The sequence below is a fragment of the Diceros bicornis genome, chromosome 26, assembly GCF_020826845.1.
Source record: "Diceros bicornis minor isolate mBicDic1 chromosome 26, mDicBic1.mat.cur, whole genome shotgun sequence".
NCBI classification, from domain to species: domain Eukaryota; kingdom Metazoa; phylum Chordata; class Mammalia; order Perissodactyla; family Rhinocerotidae; genus Diceros; species Diceros bicornis.
The window spans coordinates 32,126,793-32,140,176 of record NC_080765.1 but is presented as its reverse complement, the minus strand read 5'-3'; the positions used below and the strand labels follow the sequence as shown (position 1 = coordinate 32,140,176).

The window sequence follows — 13,384 nt, the reverse complement described above, 5'->3', positions numbered from 1 at the left end:
TATTATAATCCCCATTTAGAGAGTATATAATGAGGCACAGAGAGGTTGAGTAATGTGCCCAAGGTCACATAGCTAACAGAGTCAGGATTAAGCCAGGCAATCTAGCTACAGACTCCATGCCCTTGACCACAATGATGCACCACCTCTCTAGTGCCCCACTGCAAAGTGGATGCAGTGAACAATGTTCTGAGACATTAACTGAGGCTCCCATCGCCCGACTCTGGTATCCTTTACCCTCTCTCCACCGTTCAATCGCATCCTGCCTCAGAAGGGGAGGGCTGCTGGGCCAGCCCTGGCGGCCTAGTGGTTAAGTTTGGTGTCTCCACTTGGGCAGCCCGGGTTCAGTTCCCGGGTGTGGACCTACACCACTCATCTGTCAGTGGCCACGCTGTGGTGGTAGCTCACACACAAAAAGAGGAAGATTGGCAGCGGATGTTAGCTCTGGAAAAATCTTCCTCAGTAAAAAGAAAGAAACAAAGAAGAGGGCTGAGGCTGGCAACAGAGAATAAAATCATATTTTTGGTTTCCGGTTGCAAAGCAGCCCTTTGAAACGCATGGCTGGGACAAGGCACTTGCAAGCCAGGGCTTAAATTGCAAGAACTGGGCTTTTTAGGAAGAAAGGGGCTTTTGAGAACCCAGAGCTTGATGTATAAACTCTGGGTTTGGAAGGACATGTTGTCAGAAGGAACAGTTACCTGCCCCAAAGGAGGTAAAAGGTTGCCTTCCCATCAGGAGGAGGAGGATGGGGAAGAGTGGGGAGAGCTTTGGTGCTTCTGGGGTCCTGAGAAAGGGGTCCCACCCTCCATCCCTTCTCTGTGCTGAAATCCCAGCCCCGCCTCTCTTTGCTCACCACTGCAGACCCAGTGTCCAGGGCCGTGCCTGCCCGTAGTAACAAATCAACCACTATGTATTAAGCTAGCATTGGACATTTGCTCTCACCATCTCATTAATCCTCGCAGCACATCTATGAGGGAGGCACAACTATGATGCCCACTTTACAAAGGTGGAGACCACCTAAGATCACGCAGCTGGTAGATGAAGGAGCAAGACCTGGGCTCAGGGATATCTAAGCCTGATGCCCACGGTCTAAACCAGGGGTCAGCCAACTATGACCCGCTGCCTGTTCTTGTAAATACAGTGTTATCGGATCACAGCCACGCCCGTTCCTTTACTATGGTCTGTGGCTGCTTTTCCTACAATGTCTGAGTTAAGCAGTTACAACAGAGACCATGTGTGGCCAGCAAAGCCAAAAATCTTGGTCATCTGGCCCTCCACAGGAAAAGTGTGCTAACCTCGGGTCTGAGTCACCACACCACACTGCCCTCACGCCCACACCTCAGATCTTGGACTTTGGCGGTGTTCACAGATCCTCAGATTGGTGAAGTCCACTCTCTGAGCATAGCATCCCCATGTGTAGAATGGGTGAATAGTCCCTGCCTCACGGGGTAGTTGTGAGGACGTGATGAAGAACTTGTGCTCCATGAGCACTTCTTAAACCTGGATACACATTAAAATCCTCTGGGGAGCGTTTAAGACAATATTGACGCTCGGTCGGACCCCAGACCAGTTAATTCAAAATTGCTCAAGGTGGGGTCCACACATCTGTATGTTCTAAAAGCTCCCCAGAGGATTCTTATTTTTTTTTTTAACTTTCTATTTGTTTATTCTCTTTGCTTTCCCCAAATCATTCACCACACAGCAGTTAGCAATTTCCTCTTTAAACATAACTTAGATCACATCGCTATCTTGTTAAAAGGTCCATGGCTTGCCATCACGTGCAATCCCACCTTGTGCTGTGTTCTATCAGGCCCCACCGGCCGGCTCTGGATCTGCTGTCCTATTCACAGCACACCAGCCATGCTGGTCTCCTTCCCTCTCCTCAAGCACACCTGCCTCAGGGCCTTTGCCTCTGCCTGAACACCCTTACCCTGATCTCCAGCCTTTCCTGTCATTCCGGTTCCGGCGCAAACAGCAGCAACTCAGAGGGGTCTTCCCAGGCCGCTCTGTCTCCCCCACCTCTGCTACCAGTCCTCTTGGCCCCATCACCCATGTTGGCTTCAAATTGTGTATCATTATTTTTGAGGGTACCTTGTTTATCTTTCTAACCTTGTTAATGGAAGTGCCTTTGTTCCTGGTTGTTTCCTGCCTCCTAGGACAGTGCCTGGCCGAGATTTGGAGCTCAATGCATGTTTCTTGAATTAATAAATGAATACATGACCTAGTTTAATTATCACACAAACCCCACGGTCCATTTCAGTGATTCTCAACCATGACTGCACATTAGAATCTCTTGGGAAGCTTTAAAAAAATACTGATGCTGAAACCCAAACCCATTAGATTCAGATTCATTGGTCTGGGGTGGGGTGAGTCTGGGCATCTTTTTTTTTTTAAGCCCCCTAGGTGATCCTAATGTGTGGCCGTTGATGCTGAAATCCACACTTACTTACTTAAATCTGTTACTTAAATCTGTAACCACCTTGGCAGAAGGATGGCTGCCAGGGCAGGGCCCGTCAGTCAGAACTGCCACTTTATTCAAGCTCGTACCTGCAGGAAGCCTGGTTCCTCTAAGGCCCACTGGGGCCAAGCCAGGGCCGGGCTGGTAAACTCTGTGGCACTTGAGGACGGAAGTCTTGGCCTGAAAAGCTGGCTTGTGGCTTCCCTTTGTGACCAGAGCAGGACCCACAGGCAGCTGGGTGTTCTAAAGAAATCCAGAGGCAGAAATGGGGTCCCTTCCTGGACACACTGAGGCCACAGCAGCCTCAGCAGCAATGTTCTGAGTTCTGGGGTGCTGGAGGCCCAGGGGTGGCCCTGGAGAAGAATGGGCCATTGTTGAGTAAGGGGGGGCTCCGCCCTACCCCTGCTGAAAGGAGCTTGTCCATGGACAAGGGCGGGGGGTAGAGGTCACACGGACGGCCAGGAACAGGACAACTTGGGGCACTGGCTGTGGCATAGAAGGTTCCTGAACTCGGTGCCTATAGATTGGAATTTGAATCCCAGCTCCTTTTTTTGCTTTTATTGAAGTAACATTGGTCTATAACATTATATAAATTCCGATGTACATCATTATATTTTGACTTCTGAATAGACTACATTGTGTTCACCACCTAAAGTCTAGTTACCATCCATCACCATTCACATGTGCCTCTTTAGCCCTTTGCCCTCCCTCTGCCCCCTTCCCCCTGGTAACCACCAAGCTCTTCTCTGTATCTATGTATTTATTGTTGTTGTTGTTGTTTTATCTTCCTCATTTGAGGGAAGTCATATTTGTCTTTCTCTGTCTGACTTATTTCACTCAGCATAATACCCTCAAGGTCCATCCATATTGTCGCAAATGGCAAGATTTCATCTTTTTTAGGGCTGAGTAGTAGTCCATTGTATATATACACCACATGTTCTTTATCCATTCATCTGTTGATGGGCACTTAAGTTGTTTCCAAGTCTCGGCTATTGTGAATAGTGCTGCAGTGGACATGGGGGTGCCTATATCTTTTTAATCAGTGTTTTCCTGTTCTTTGGATAAACACCCAGCTCTGTCCCTAAGCAGTTGTGTGGCCCTGGGTGCGTTTCCGAGGTTCAGTTTCCTCACCTGTAAGATGGCATACCACTCACAGATGTGTTGGAAGAGTTAAAGGAGATGATTCATGTAAAGTGAGCAGCCACGTAGTACCTGGAAGGCAGCAAGCCCTGCCTGGCCTCACCTCCTGGTGATAATCATTTATACAGTGTATACATATGTCAAATCATCACATTGTACGCCTTAAATATATACAATTTCATTTGTCCACAAACCTCAATAAAGCTGGAAATAATAAAGATAAAAATATGTTTAAAAAATGTATTGGATGTTAGACAGTGATGCATCCTAAGCAGGAACATCTGGCAGAGATTGGAGAGTAGGAAGTGTCAGATGGGAGAGTGATCCGATCTTGGTTGGGGAGGTGGTCGAAGGCACGCTGAGCTGAGACCTGCGGGTGGTGAGGCAGTGACTCCTGAGGAAGCAGCGTCCTGGCAGAGAAACCAGCGAGCACAAAGGCATGAAGAGTGCTGCCTGGAGTCGGCTTGCAGGGCCACACGAGAGACTGAACATTCAGGAACTTTGCAAGCTGGTTGTAACTTTGGTAGCTTGAAATTGGCCATGGTGGGAATATTTAACCACAGATATTGGTAAACACTATAAGTGGGGACATTTTAGCTGTTGTTCACAGAGAGCTGGTTTACCAGCAGCTCAGCTGCAGGCAGGAATTTCAAAGAACACACAGCAGGGAGACCAGTGTGGCTGGAGCAGAGCAGGCGAGGGGGTGAGAGGAGTGAGAGCTGTGCCATCATGTGGGGCCTGGCAGCCTGCTCTCGGGACTTTGGTGTTGACTCTGAGGGCGATAGGGAGCCAGAGGAGGGTTTTTAAAAATAGCTTTATTTAGGTGCAATTTACACACCGTAAAATTCACTCATTTTAAGTGTGCAATAATAATTATTGTTGCTATTTAGTAAATTTACAGAGTTGTGCAGCGGAGACCACAATCTAAATTGAGAACATTTCCATCACCTCAGAGAGCTCTCCTGTGCCCATCAGCAGTCATTTCTTGTTCACGTGCACAGCCCGAGGCAACCACTAATCTGCTTTCTGTCTACGTACTAGAGGGTTTGGAGCAGAAAGGGACATGGTTTGACTTATATTACTGTCACGATTGTATCCTTTCAGCTACAGTATAATAAAGTTTCTGTTCCCTTTTCAGATGAGGTGGTGGCCTGACTTTCCAGGGAAAACATCTACCAGGTTGGGGACACCCACGAGGCACTAGAGCTGGAATTTAATCTCCCAGCCACTGTGAGCTGTGAGCAAAGCTTGGCTCACTGGCTCAAAGTGTGCCAGCCAGTTGAAGCCACTGTGTCCTCTGCTGGCTTCTGGCTCTGCCCACTCTTGGCTGCCTTTGGGGCCAAAGTTACCCGCGGGAGGCTGAGGCAGCAAATTGCCTTCACCAGCAGGAAGTATTAAGGCCTGTGTTCAGCTGAAGCAGGACCTAGAAGTCTTTTGCATTTCCCGGGTTCAAGAACAAGGTAATGTGGAGGGAAATCCTTCAGTGACATGTTTAACTGCCCCCGAGGCCTTTGCTGCTTAAGCCAAGAAGGGGGCATTGCCTGAAATGGCCTTGCTTGAGGAGAAGGCCTGCGGATTCTAATCCTCAGCTGTCCAGGGGCCAGGGAATCCAGCGTGGGAGGTGGAGGAAAAGGCCGGGCCAGAATTCGGGAGAGGTGAGGAGTGGGGGAGGGCGGTCAGGAGAGGGGAGTCTGAGGCCACAGGCCCCAGAGCTGGTGGCCACAGCAGAGGCTGGGGCCTGGCACTTTCCGGGAAGTGAGATCTGGAGGTCACTTGTCCCCTTCAAGCTTCACTTTTTTTTACCTGTAAAGTGGGGAAAATAACACTTATACTTTTATCAAGCAATTTCCAGATGCTTGGTGTGCAGTAAGCTTTCCATAAATGGCTCTTCTCATTGTGTTTCTTGTTGTTGTGACACATTATTATTGTTGGTTATTGTCTTAGTCCGTTTGGGTGGCTATAACAAAAACACCATATACTGAGTGGTTTAAACAACATTTATTTCTCACAGTTCTGGGGGCTGGGAAGTCCAGGATCAAAGTGCCACAGGCAGATTCAGTGTCTGGTGAGAGCCCACTGCCTGGTTCATAGACAGCTGTCTTTTCATTGTATCCTCACCAGGCAGAGGGGCAAGGGAGCACTCTGGGGTCTCTTGTATGAGGGCTCCACTCTCAGGACCTAATCACCTCCCAAAGGCCCCACATCCTGACACCATCACAGTGGGATTAGGATTTAACATATGAATTTTGGGGGAACACAAACATTGAGTCTCTGGCAGTGATCATCATCATTTCTGTTAGTGTTATCACGAAGAGGAACTTGGTGGAAGGAAACAGCCTGGGGCTGCAGGCCCTGGGCCACTGCTTCTCAAACTGTAACGTGCGCACAATCCCCTGGGATCCCTGTTAAAGCCGAGAGTCTGATTCCACACGTCTGGGGTGGGGTCTGAGGTTCTGCAGGGGGTGCTGGTGCTGCTGGTCCACAGACCACACTCTCAGCAGCGAGACACTAAAACTGCACCGTCCACTGCAATAGCCACCAGCCACCAGCAGCTGTTGAGCACTTGAAACGCGGCTAGTCCAAACTGAAATGTGCTTCTAAGTGTAAAATACACTTTCAGGGACTTAGTACAAAAAAAAGAATGTAAAATAGCTCTTCAATAATTTCCTTTTGTGTTGATTACATGTTAAAATTATAGGATATACCTGCTAAATAAGATGTATTGTAATTAATTTCCCCTGTTGCTTTTTACTTTTTTGAATGAAGCTCCTAGAAAATTGTACTTTACAGGTGTGGATCACGTTATATTTCTCTTGGATGGTACTACCCTAGAGCTTTCTTTGGCTTTGTCAGGCCAGTTCAGGATTTGCCAAAGGCTTTTTGAGGGATTCACTTGGAAGGACTGAGCCTTGGGAAATGGACTTTGAGTTACTGACCTCAGACCCACAGAGATCCACAGGCAGTGAGAGATGGAAGGGATGGACCTCGGGCTCAGAGAGGACAAATGACCAAAATCCCACAGCGGAACTAAGACTACAGCCCAAGACTCTGTTCTACGGGTCAGATGTCCTATAGTTTCCGTCAGGGCTGACCACTGGCTTCTCTCCCACCTCAGTTTCTCCCCAAAGCCCAGGATTCAGGACGATGTTCTCTCTCCTCTCTTCGGTGACAGGCAGGAGGCAACAACATGAGGCTGTGGCTAGGAAGCCTGGTTCTCCAGGCTCTGAGGAGTACCCGGGGATTCTGCAGGCAGCCACCGCCTCTACCTGTCCCTCAGAAGATTGTGGCCACCTGGGAAGCCGTCAGCCTGGGGAGGCAGCCAGTGCCTGAGTACTTCAACTTTGCCCATGACGTGCTGGACGTGTGGAGCCAGCTGGAAAAGGTGAAGCCCACTGTGTCCTAGTGTCCATCTTGGGCATCAGAGGCTGCCCTCGGGTACCCCAAAGAGACTCAAGGGGCCAAGTCCTGTTGAGGTGGACATTTTGACCTGGGAATTTTGCAAGTCCTAAAATTGAAACTGTTAACATTTAAGCCTTAGAAAAAAATTATGAGCAAGTTATGTGAGCCTTAGACACCCTTGCCCAATCCCTGATGTGTCTCGTATTCCTGAGCCCAAATCACAGGATGAGAGAGGTACATCCCTTTCGATTCCCTGCCCATCATTCTGATCAAGTGAAGAAGAAAGTTCCTATTGCTGCTCCTCTATCCTTAATCTCCCTCGCTGTCTTGCGCTTCCCTTTTAAACAAGGAGAGTTTGGCTCTGGCTCAAAGCTTTGCACGGATCACAGCAGATACGTGCCTAGAATGGAATTACATTTATCTTGATTTCTTTGTGTCTCTGTGCATATGTTTCCTTCTTTATTTCTCCTTCCTCATGTATCTGTTGTGTCTCTCTCTGTATTTTATAGTCACCTTTTATTTATGTTAAAGATGCTAACCTTTTATTTATAGCGGGGGAATATAAACTTTATTTCAAAGGAATTTATTTATGCTAATTTTAAAGAAAAAATACGGGGTAAGTAATACTGTCAGTAAATATAGTGTTAGTGGATATGGTAAAGTTTATGAAGGTGAGTGAGAAGGACTGAGACGTAAAAGCAGGCTTTGCAGTTGGATAGACATGGCTTGTCCACTTGAAGTGTGACCTTGGACAAATGCCCTAGCTCTTTGGATCTCAGTTTCCTCATCTATAAAATGGGAGTCTTACCTATGCTGCTTGGAGTTGTTGTGAGAATTAAATGAGAAGTGTGTGTAAGAGGTGGAGCCAGGTTCTCCATGCCTGTCTACAAAGTCTAAGCTCTTTTTACCACACTGGGATCCTCCTTAGAAGACTTCTTCTAGTGATAAAAACAAACAACAGAGTTAAGTCACAAAAATGACAGAATAAGGACTTTCTAAAATTTTCTCCTCCATAAAAGCAACAACAACAAAAGCCTTAGAAAAATTGTTAGAATCAGCTGATTGATTCTAAATTGTTAGAATCAGTTGTTAGAACTCTGGAAACTAACCAGAGGCTGGAGTAACTCAGTGAGTGTTTGTGAAAGAAACACTTATTAAAGATTTGGGTGACTCTCAGTAAGAACGTCCCTGAGATACTATCTCATATAACCAAAAATACCAAGTACCATTACCAAAAATAACCTAGCCTTCATGACTATTTTAACTAAACTTTAAAACACATCTGATGAAATTCAACTTTCAGGAACCAAGAACTGCCAGAAAATGTTAGCTTCTATATTATGCACACATTTAGAAGCTTACCTGAAATCTGCCTTTTATAAAGGGATAGTATAATAAGTTGAACGGTACTTTTTAAAAACCTGATTGCCATTAAAGCAAAAATAATAAGGTTGCCAAAAAAATGACATTACATCCCAAATTGATCTACATACTCAATGTAACATTTATCAAAATCTCGGTAGACTTCTTTGCAGAAATAGAAAATCTTGTCCAAAACTTCATATAGAAATGCAAAGGACCCATAATAACGAAAACAATCTTGAAAAAGAAACACAAAACTGGAGGATCCACGTTTCTCTATTTTAAAACTTACTACAAAGTTATAGTAATCAAGATTGTGTGGGGAAAAAAAGACAGTGTGGCACTGGTCTAAATATAGCATAGATGAATGGGATAGAATTAAGTGTCCAGAAATAAACCCATAAATCTATGCTCAATTGATTTTCAACAAAGGTGCCAAGAAAATTCAATGGGAAAAAACTGTCTGGGACAGCTGAGACACCTGGATACTCACATGCAAAGAATGATTCTGGTTCCCTAGTTCACACCACACACAAAAGTTAACTCAAAAATGGATCAAAGACCTAAATGAAGGAGTAAAAACTATAAAATTCTTAGAAGAAGACATAGGTGTATCCTGGATTGGGCAATGGTTTCTAAAGTACAAGCAGCAAAAGAAAAAAAGACAAATTGTACTTCATGAAAATTAATAGCATTTGTATATCAAAGTGAAAAGATAGGCCACACAATGGGAGAAAATATTTGCAAATCACGTATCTGATGAGGACCTAGTATCCACAATATATATACAATATATAAAGAACTCAAACTCAACAATAAAAAGACAAATAACTCAATTAAAATATGAGCTAAGGATTTGGATAGACGTTTTTCGAAAGAATATAAACAAATAGCTGATAGACACATGGATGATGCTCAACGTCTTTATTAATTAGGGAAATGCAGTCTCAGCCACAATGAGATACCACTTCACACAGAGTAACATGGCTAATAGCAAAATCAAAAACAAAACAAACAAAAAAGTCCAATAACAAGTGCTAGCAAAGATGTAGGGAAATTAGAACCCCCATACATTGCTGATGGGAATGTAAAATGGTGCAGGTGCTGTGGAAAACAGTTTGGCAATTCCTAAAAAGCTACACATAGAGTTATCAAATGACCCAGCAATTACAGTCTTAGGTATATATCCAAGAGAATAGAAAACATATGTTCACACAAAAACTTGCACACATATGTTCATAGCAACATTACTCATAACAGCCAAGAAGTGAAAGCAACCTTAATGTCCATCAACTGATGAAGGGGTAAACAAAATGTGGTATATCCATACATAAGTCATTACAAGGAGTGTAGCACTGATACATGCTACAACATAGATAAACCTTGAAAACCTTATGCTAGGTGAAAGAAACCAGACACAAAAGGCTGTATATTGTATGATTCCATTCATCTGAAATATCCAGAATCAGCAAATCTATAGAGACAGAAAGTAGATTAGTGGTTACCAGGGGCTGGGGAAGGAGAGAGTATAGTCTGTACAGTATTTCTTTTTATGGTAATGAAAATGTTTGGGAATTAGATAGTGGTGATCACTACACAACTTTGTGAATAAACAAAAAGTGCTTGGATTGTGCACTTTAAAATGGTGAATTTTATGGTATGAGAATTATAGCTCATAAAAAAGGGGGAGGACACAGAATAGTGTAAATTGTATGCTACTTTTGCATTAAAAATGTGGTATGGAAAAAAATACTGATGTTTGCCTAAAGAATCGCTGGAAAGATATGCAAGAAACTCACCTGACTCATTGAGGCAGGTGAGGTGGGAACAGGGTAGAGAGGAACAGGATGAGAGCAAGCCTTCTCAGTGCATGGCTTTTCACACTCTTGTGATTTTTGAATCCTGGGACTGTAATAACTATGGTAAAAAATAAAATTAAATGAATAACAACAACAAGCAAACAAGAACCTTCAACAAATGTTTTCTGTTTCTTTTCTGCCTGTGCTGCTGCCTAGGCTGGGCACCGGCCCCCAAACCCTGCCTTCTGGTGGGTCAATGGGATGGGGGCAGAGGTCAAGTGGAGCTTTGAGGAGCTGGGAGTGCAGTCCAGGAAGGCGGCTAACGTGCTGGGGGGCATGTGTGGCCTGCAGCCCGGGGACAGAATGATGCTGGTGCTCCCGCGGCTCCCGGAGTGGTGGCTGGTCAGCGTGGCTTGTATGCGCACAGTTCAGTGAGCAGGGCTGAGACTTCCACTTGGGACTAACACAATCTGTCAGAGCTTTGCAATGTACAAAGTTGGGGAGATGGAGCAAAATGTACCCTATGTGGAGTTTTGTTTACTTCCTCTTTGCCCAACAATCACAAACTTGATTGTATACAAGGGCCAGATAACAATGTAATTGATGAAAGCAGGCCAGTGTGAGGCACTAGGGAGTGCTGAGGACTGTGGTGAACTGGAGAGCACATGCCTCATCAAACAAGCAACTGCTTCTCAACTTCAACCAAATGTTTCCGTGTGTGAATGAGGGCTAGTGTTTCCAGAACTTCTTTTTTGTAGTAGAAAATTCTGGACTTTTATGAAAAAACTTCCAGTCTTTGAAAGTTGACAACTAAATAAATTTTAAAAAAATTCTGAGTGGGACAAACAAAGCATATTTTCTGCTGGTTGTGGTTTGGGAGCTGCCAGTGTGTGAAGAATAATGCAGTTATGGATGAGAGACCTACATAAGCAATCTACAGTAGCTTCACTCTTAGACTTTATGGCTCTCATCACCCCAGCATCTTCCAGCTCCCAGCGAAGAAAGAGAAGGACAAAATAATCAAACAGTAAGATTAGCCCTGGAGGGATCCTCCTCCTGCTGTCATGAATGTCCAGGGCAGTGGACCACTGATCTTCTTGGGATGGTTCTTCCAGCAGAGGAGCAGAGGAGGTGAAAGGAGACAGCCCGTGGAGCCCAGAGAGCCTCTGCTGACCCTGTCCAATGCATTTATTGAAAGGGCTGGAGTTTTACGCTGATTTTACAAGAGCAACACAACTGCTTTGGTGGAGAGCTGGTTTCTCATCCCCTGGGAACTTTCCACCACTTGGAATGTTGTCCACCTCCTTCCAATCGTGTCCCGATCCTGAAATACAGATGTTTTTATAAATAATGTTTGCAAAACAGAGGAATACATATTCACACCAGAGAATTAGCCTTTCTATATGAACAAGATTTATTCCCATTTTGTGAATGGATTGTCCAAAAAAAAAAAAAACAAAAAAACAAAAAACAGAATAAAAAGAGGCAGGAACTTTAATTTTGTTTTTACATGTTTTTGCACAATGTATAAAAGTGAGCACCATCCTGGTGTATCCAGCTCGAGGAAAAGAAAGGGGCATACAGGTTTGGGGAGTTCTCCGTATTCTGCCATGACATATGAGGTCCATTTAAATGAGGGCCCAGGTAAGAGAGCCCCTGCACTTTTTTTGAGGACCTGCTATGTGCTAGGCACTGTGTTGGGTACTTTGCATGATCAGACCTTCCCTTTGGGGTATTGTTATCATTATTTTTTCTAACTAAATGTCTCCAGTTCCCCCAATTACACAGGTTCCCCCATTTCTTTGCTGTCCAAATAAAATAACTGAAGACCATGTCCCACATTGCCGTGTTAAGTCTAGCGTCTTCTCCATTTTAGAGGATACTCAAGCTGGATGTCCTTACATTCTCACATTCCCACATTCTCCTGATATGCACTTGTCACCTTTCTTCCAGTCTACGGTGTTCAACTCATTTCTCCTGCTGACGGCTCTGGCTGTCCACCATCTGCCTGGGCCCCCAAAGCACCACACACAACTCCAGGTGGAACAGACTTCTTCTGAAAATAGCCAAAACAGAGAGATGGAGTGAAGAAACACACCACTCAGCTCCAAGATTGTTCATGCTGGGGTTTAAACCCTGTGGAAGTTTAGGAGATAGAGCGAAGGCAGTGAGAACTTTGGTTTGGCTCCCACACTATTTGGGATTGGCCCCTTCCTCTGTCTTCTGTCCTCACTCACTGGCTGTGGCAGGATGATTCATTCTTTTAGGATCTCTTTCTTCCTGTCTGTGAAATGAGAGTGCTGGGCTCAATGGAGTGTTTACAACCTGCATTCTGAGATGCTCAAGTGCTTTTTCAAGTGTCTGATTAAAATTTGCCCTGATTTCTGCTTCCTCATCTCTTCCCCTTGGGAAGAAATGAATGCAGCTACCCTGAGAGTGGCTTTGGTTGAAGTTATGTGGGGTCCTGGACCCCCATCTGCTATATCTACCCCGGTGCCCCAAGACACCCACACCCAACACTAGGATTCGTTGTAGCCTTTTGTTTGAAAGGCCTGGAAAACCACTGAGCTAGGTAATCTCTAAGACAAGATAATACAACGTTCAGGATCACTGACTCTCAGGTTTACCCTGCCTGGGTTCACGATTCCAGCTCTACAACATATTAGCTGTGTGATCTTGGGCCAGTTATTTCATTTAATTAAGGTATAAAGGTTTAAGTCTTCATTTTTTTAAGTCTGCAAAACGGGTATAATAACAGCATCTGCTCTCCAGGGTTCTGAGAATTAAATGAAATAATGCATGTAAAGTTCTTAACCCATGTAAGTGCTCCATAAATATAATTGTTACCTTTATTATAAGAATAGTTAGTAATAATAATTGCTACCTTTTCCAGTTCAAGCATTCCAACCCTGTCCAGCCCCTTCCTGCTCCCGTCTCTGATGGGGATATCTGGTCTGGATCTCTTCACAGGGGTCTTCCCCTGCTGCCTCCAACATCCCTTCTCTGTGTGGTTTCAGGGGTCGTCATGGTTCCAGGCGTCACTCAGCTGACGGAGAAGGACCTCAAGTATCGGCTGCAAGCGTCCAGGGCCAAGTCTATCATCACCAGCGACTCCCTGGCTCCCAGGGTGGATGCCATTAGCACCGACTGCCCCTCCCTCCAGACCAAGCTGCTGGTGTCAGACAGCAGTTGGCCAGGCTGGGTGAACTTCAGGGAACTTCTCCGGTAA

At 45.1% G+C, this 13,384-nt stretch overlaps 1 protein-coding gene across 1 annotated transcript; it reads left to right on the top strand.

Annotated features, from left to right (window-relative positions):
• Positions 1 to 6,782: 6,782 nt before the first annotated feature.
• Positions 6,783 to 13,384, top strand: LOC131422590 (acyl-coenzyme A synthetase ACSM5, mitochondrial-like). The gene is made up of 4 exons (XM_058569932.1): positions 6,783 to 6,977; positions 10,372 to 10,581; position 12,928; positions 13,173 to 13,384. The coding sequence occupies exons 1-4, from the start codon at positions 6,783 to 6,785 to the stop codon at positions 13,382 to 13,384; spliced, it is 618 nt and encodes a 205-aa protein (XP_058425915.1).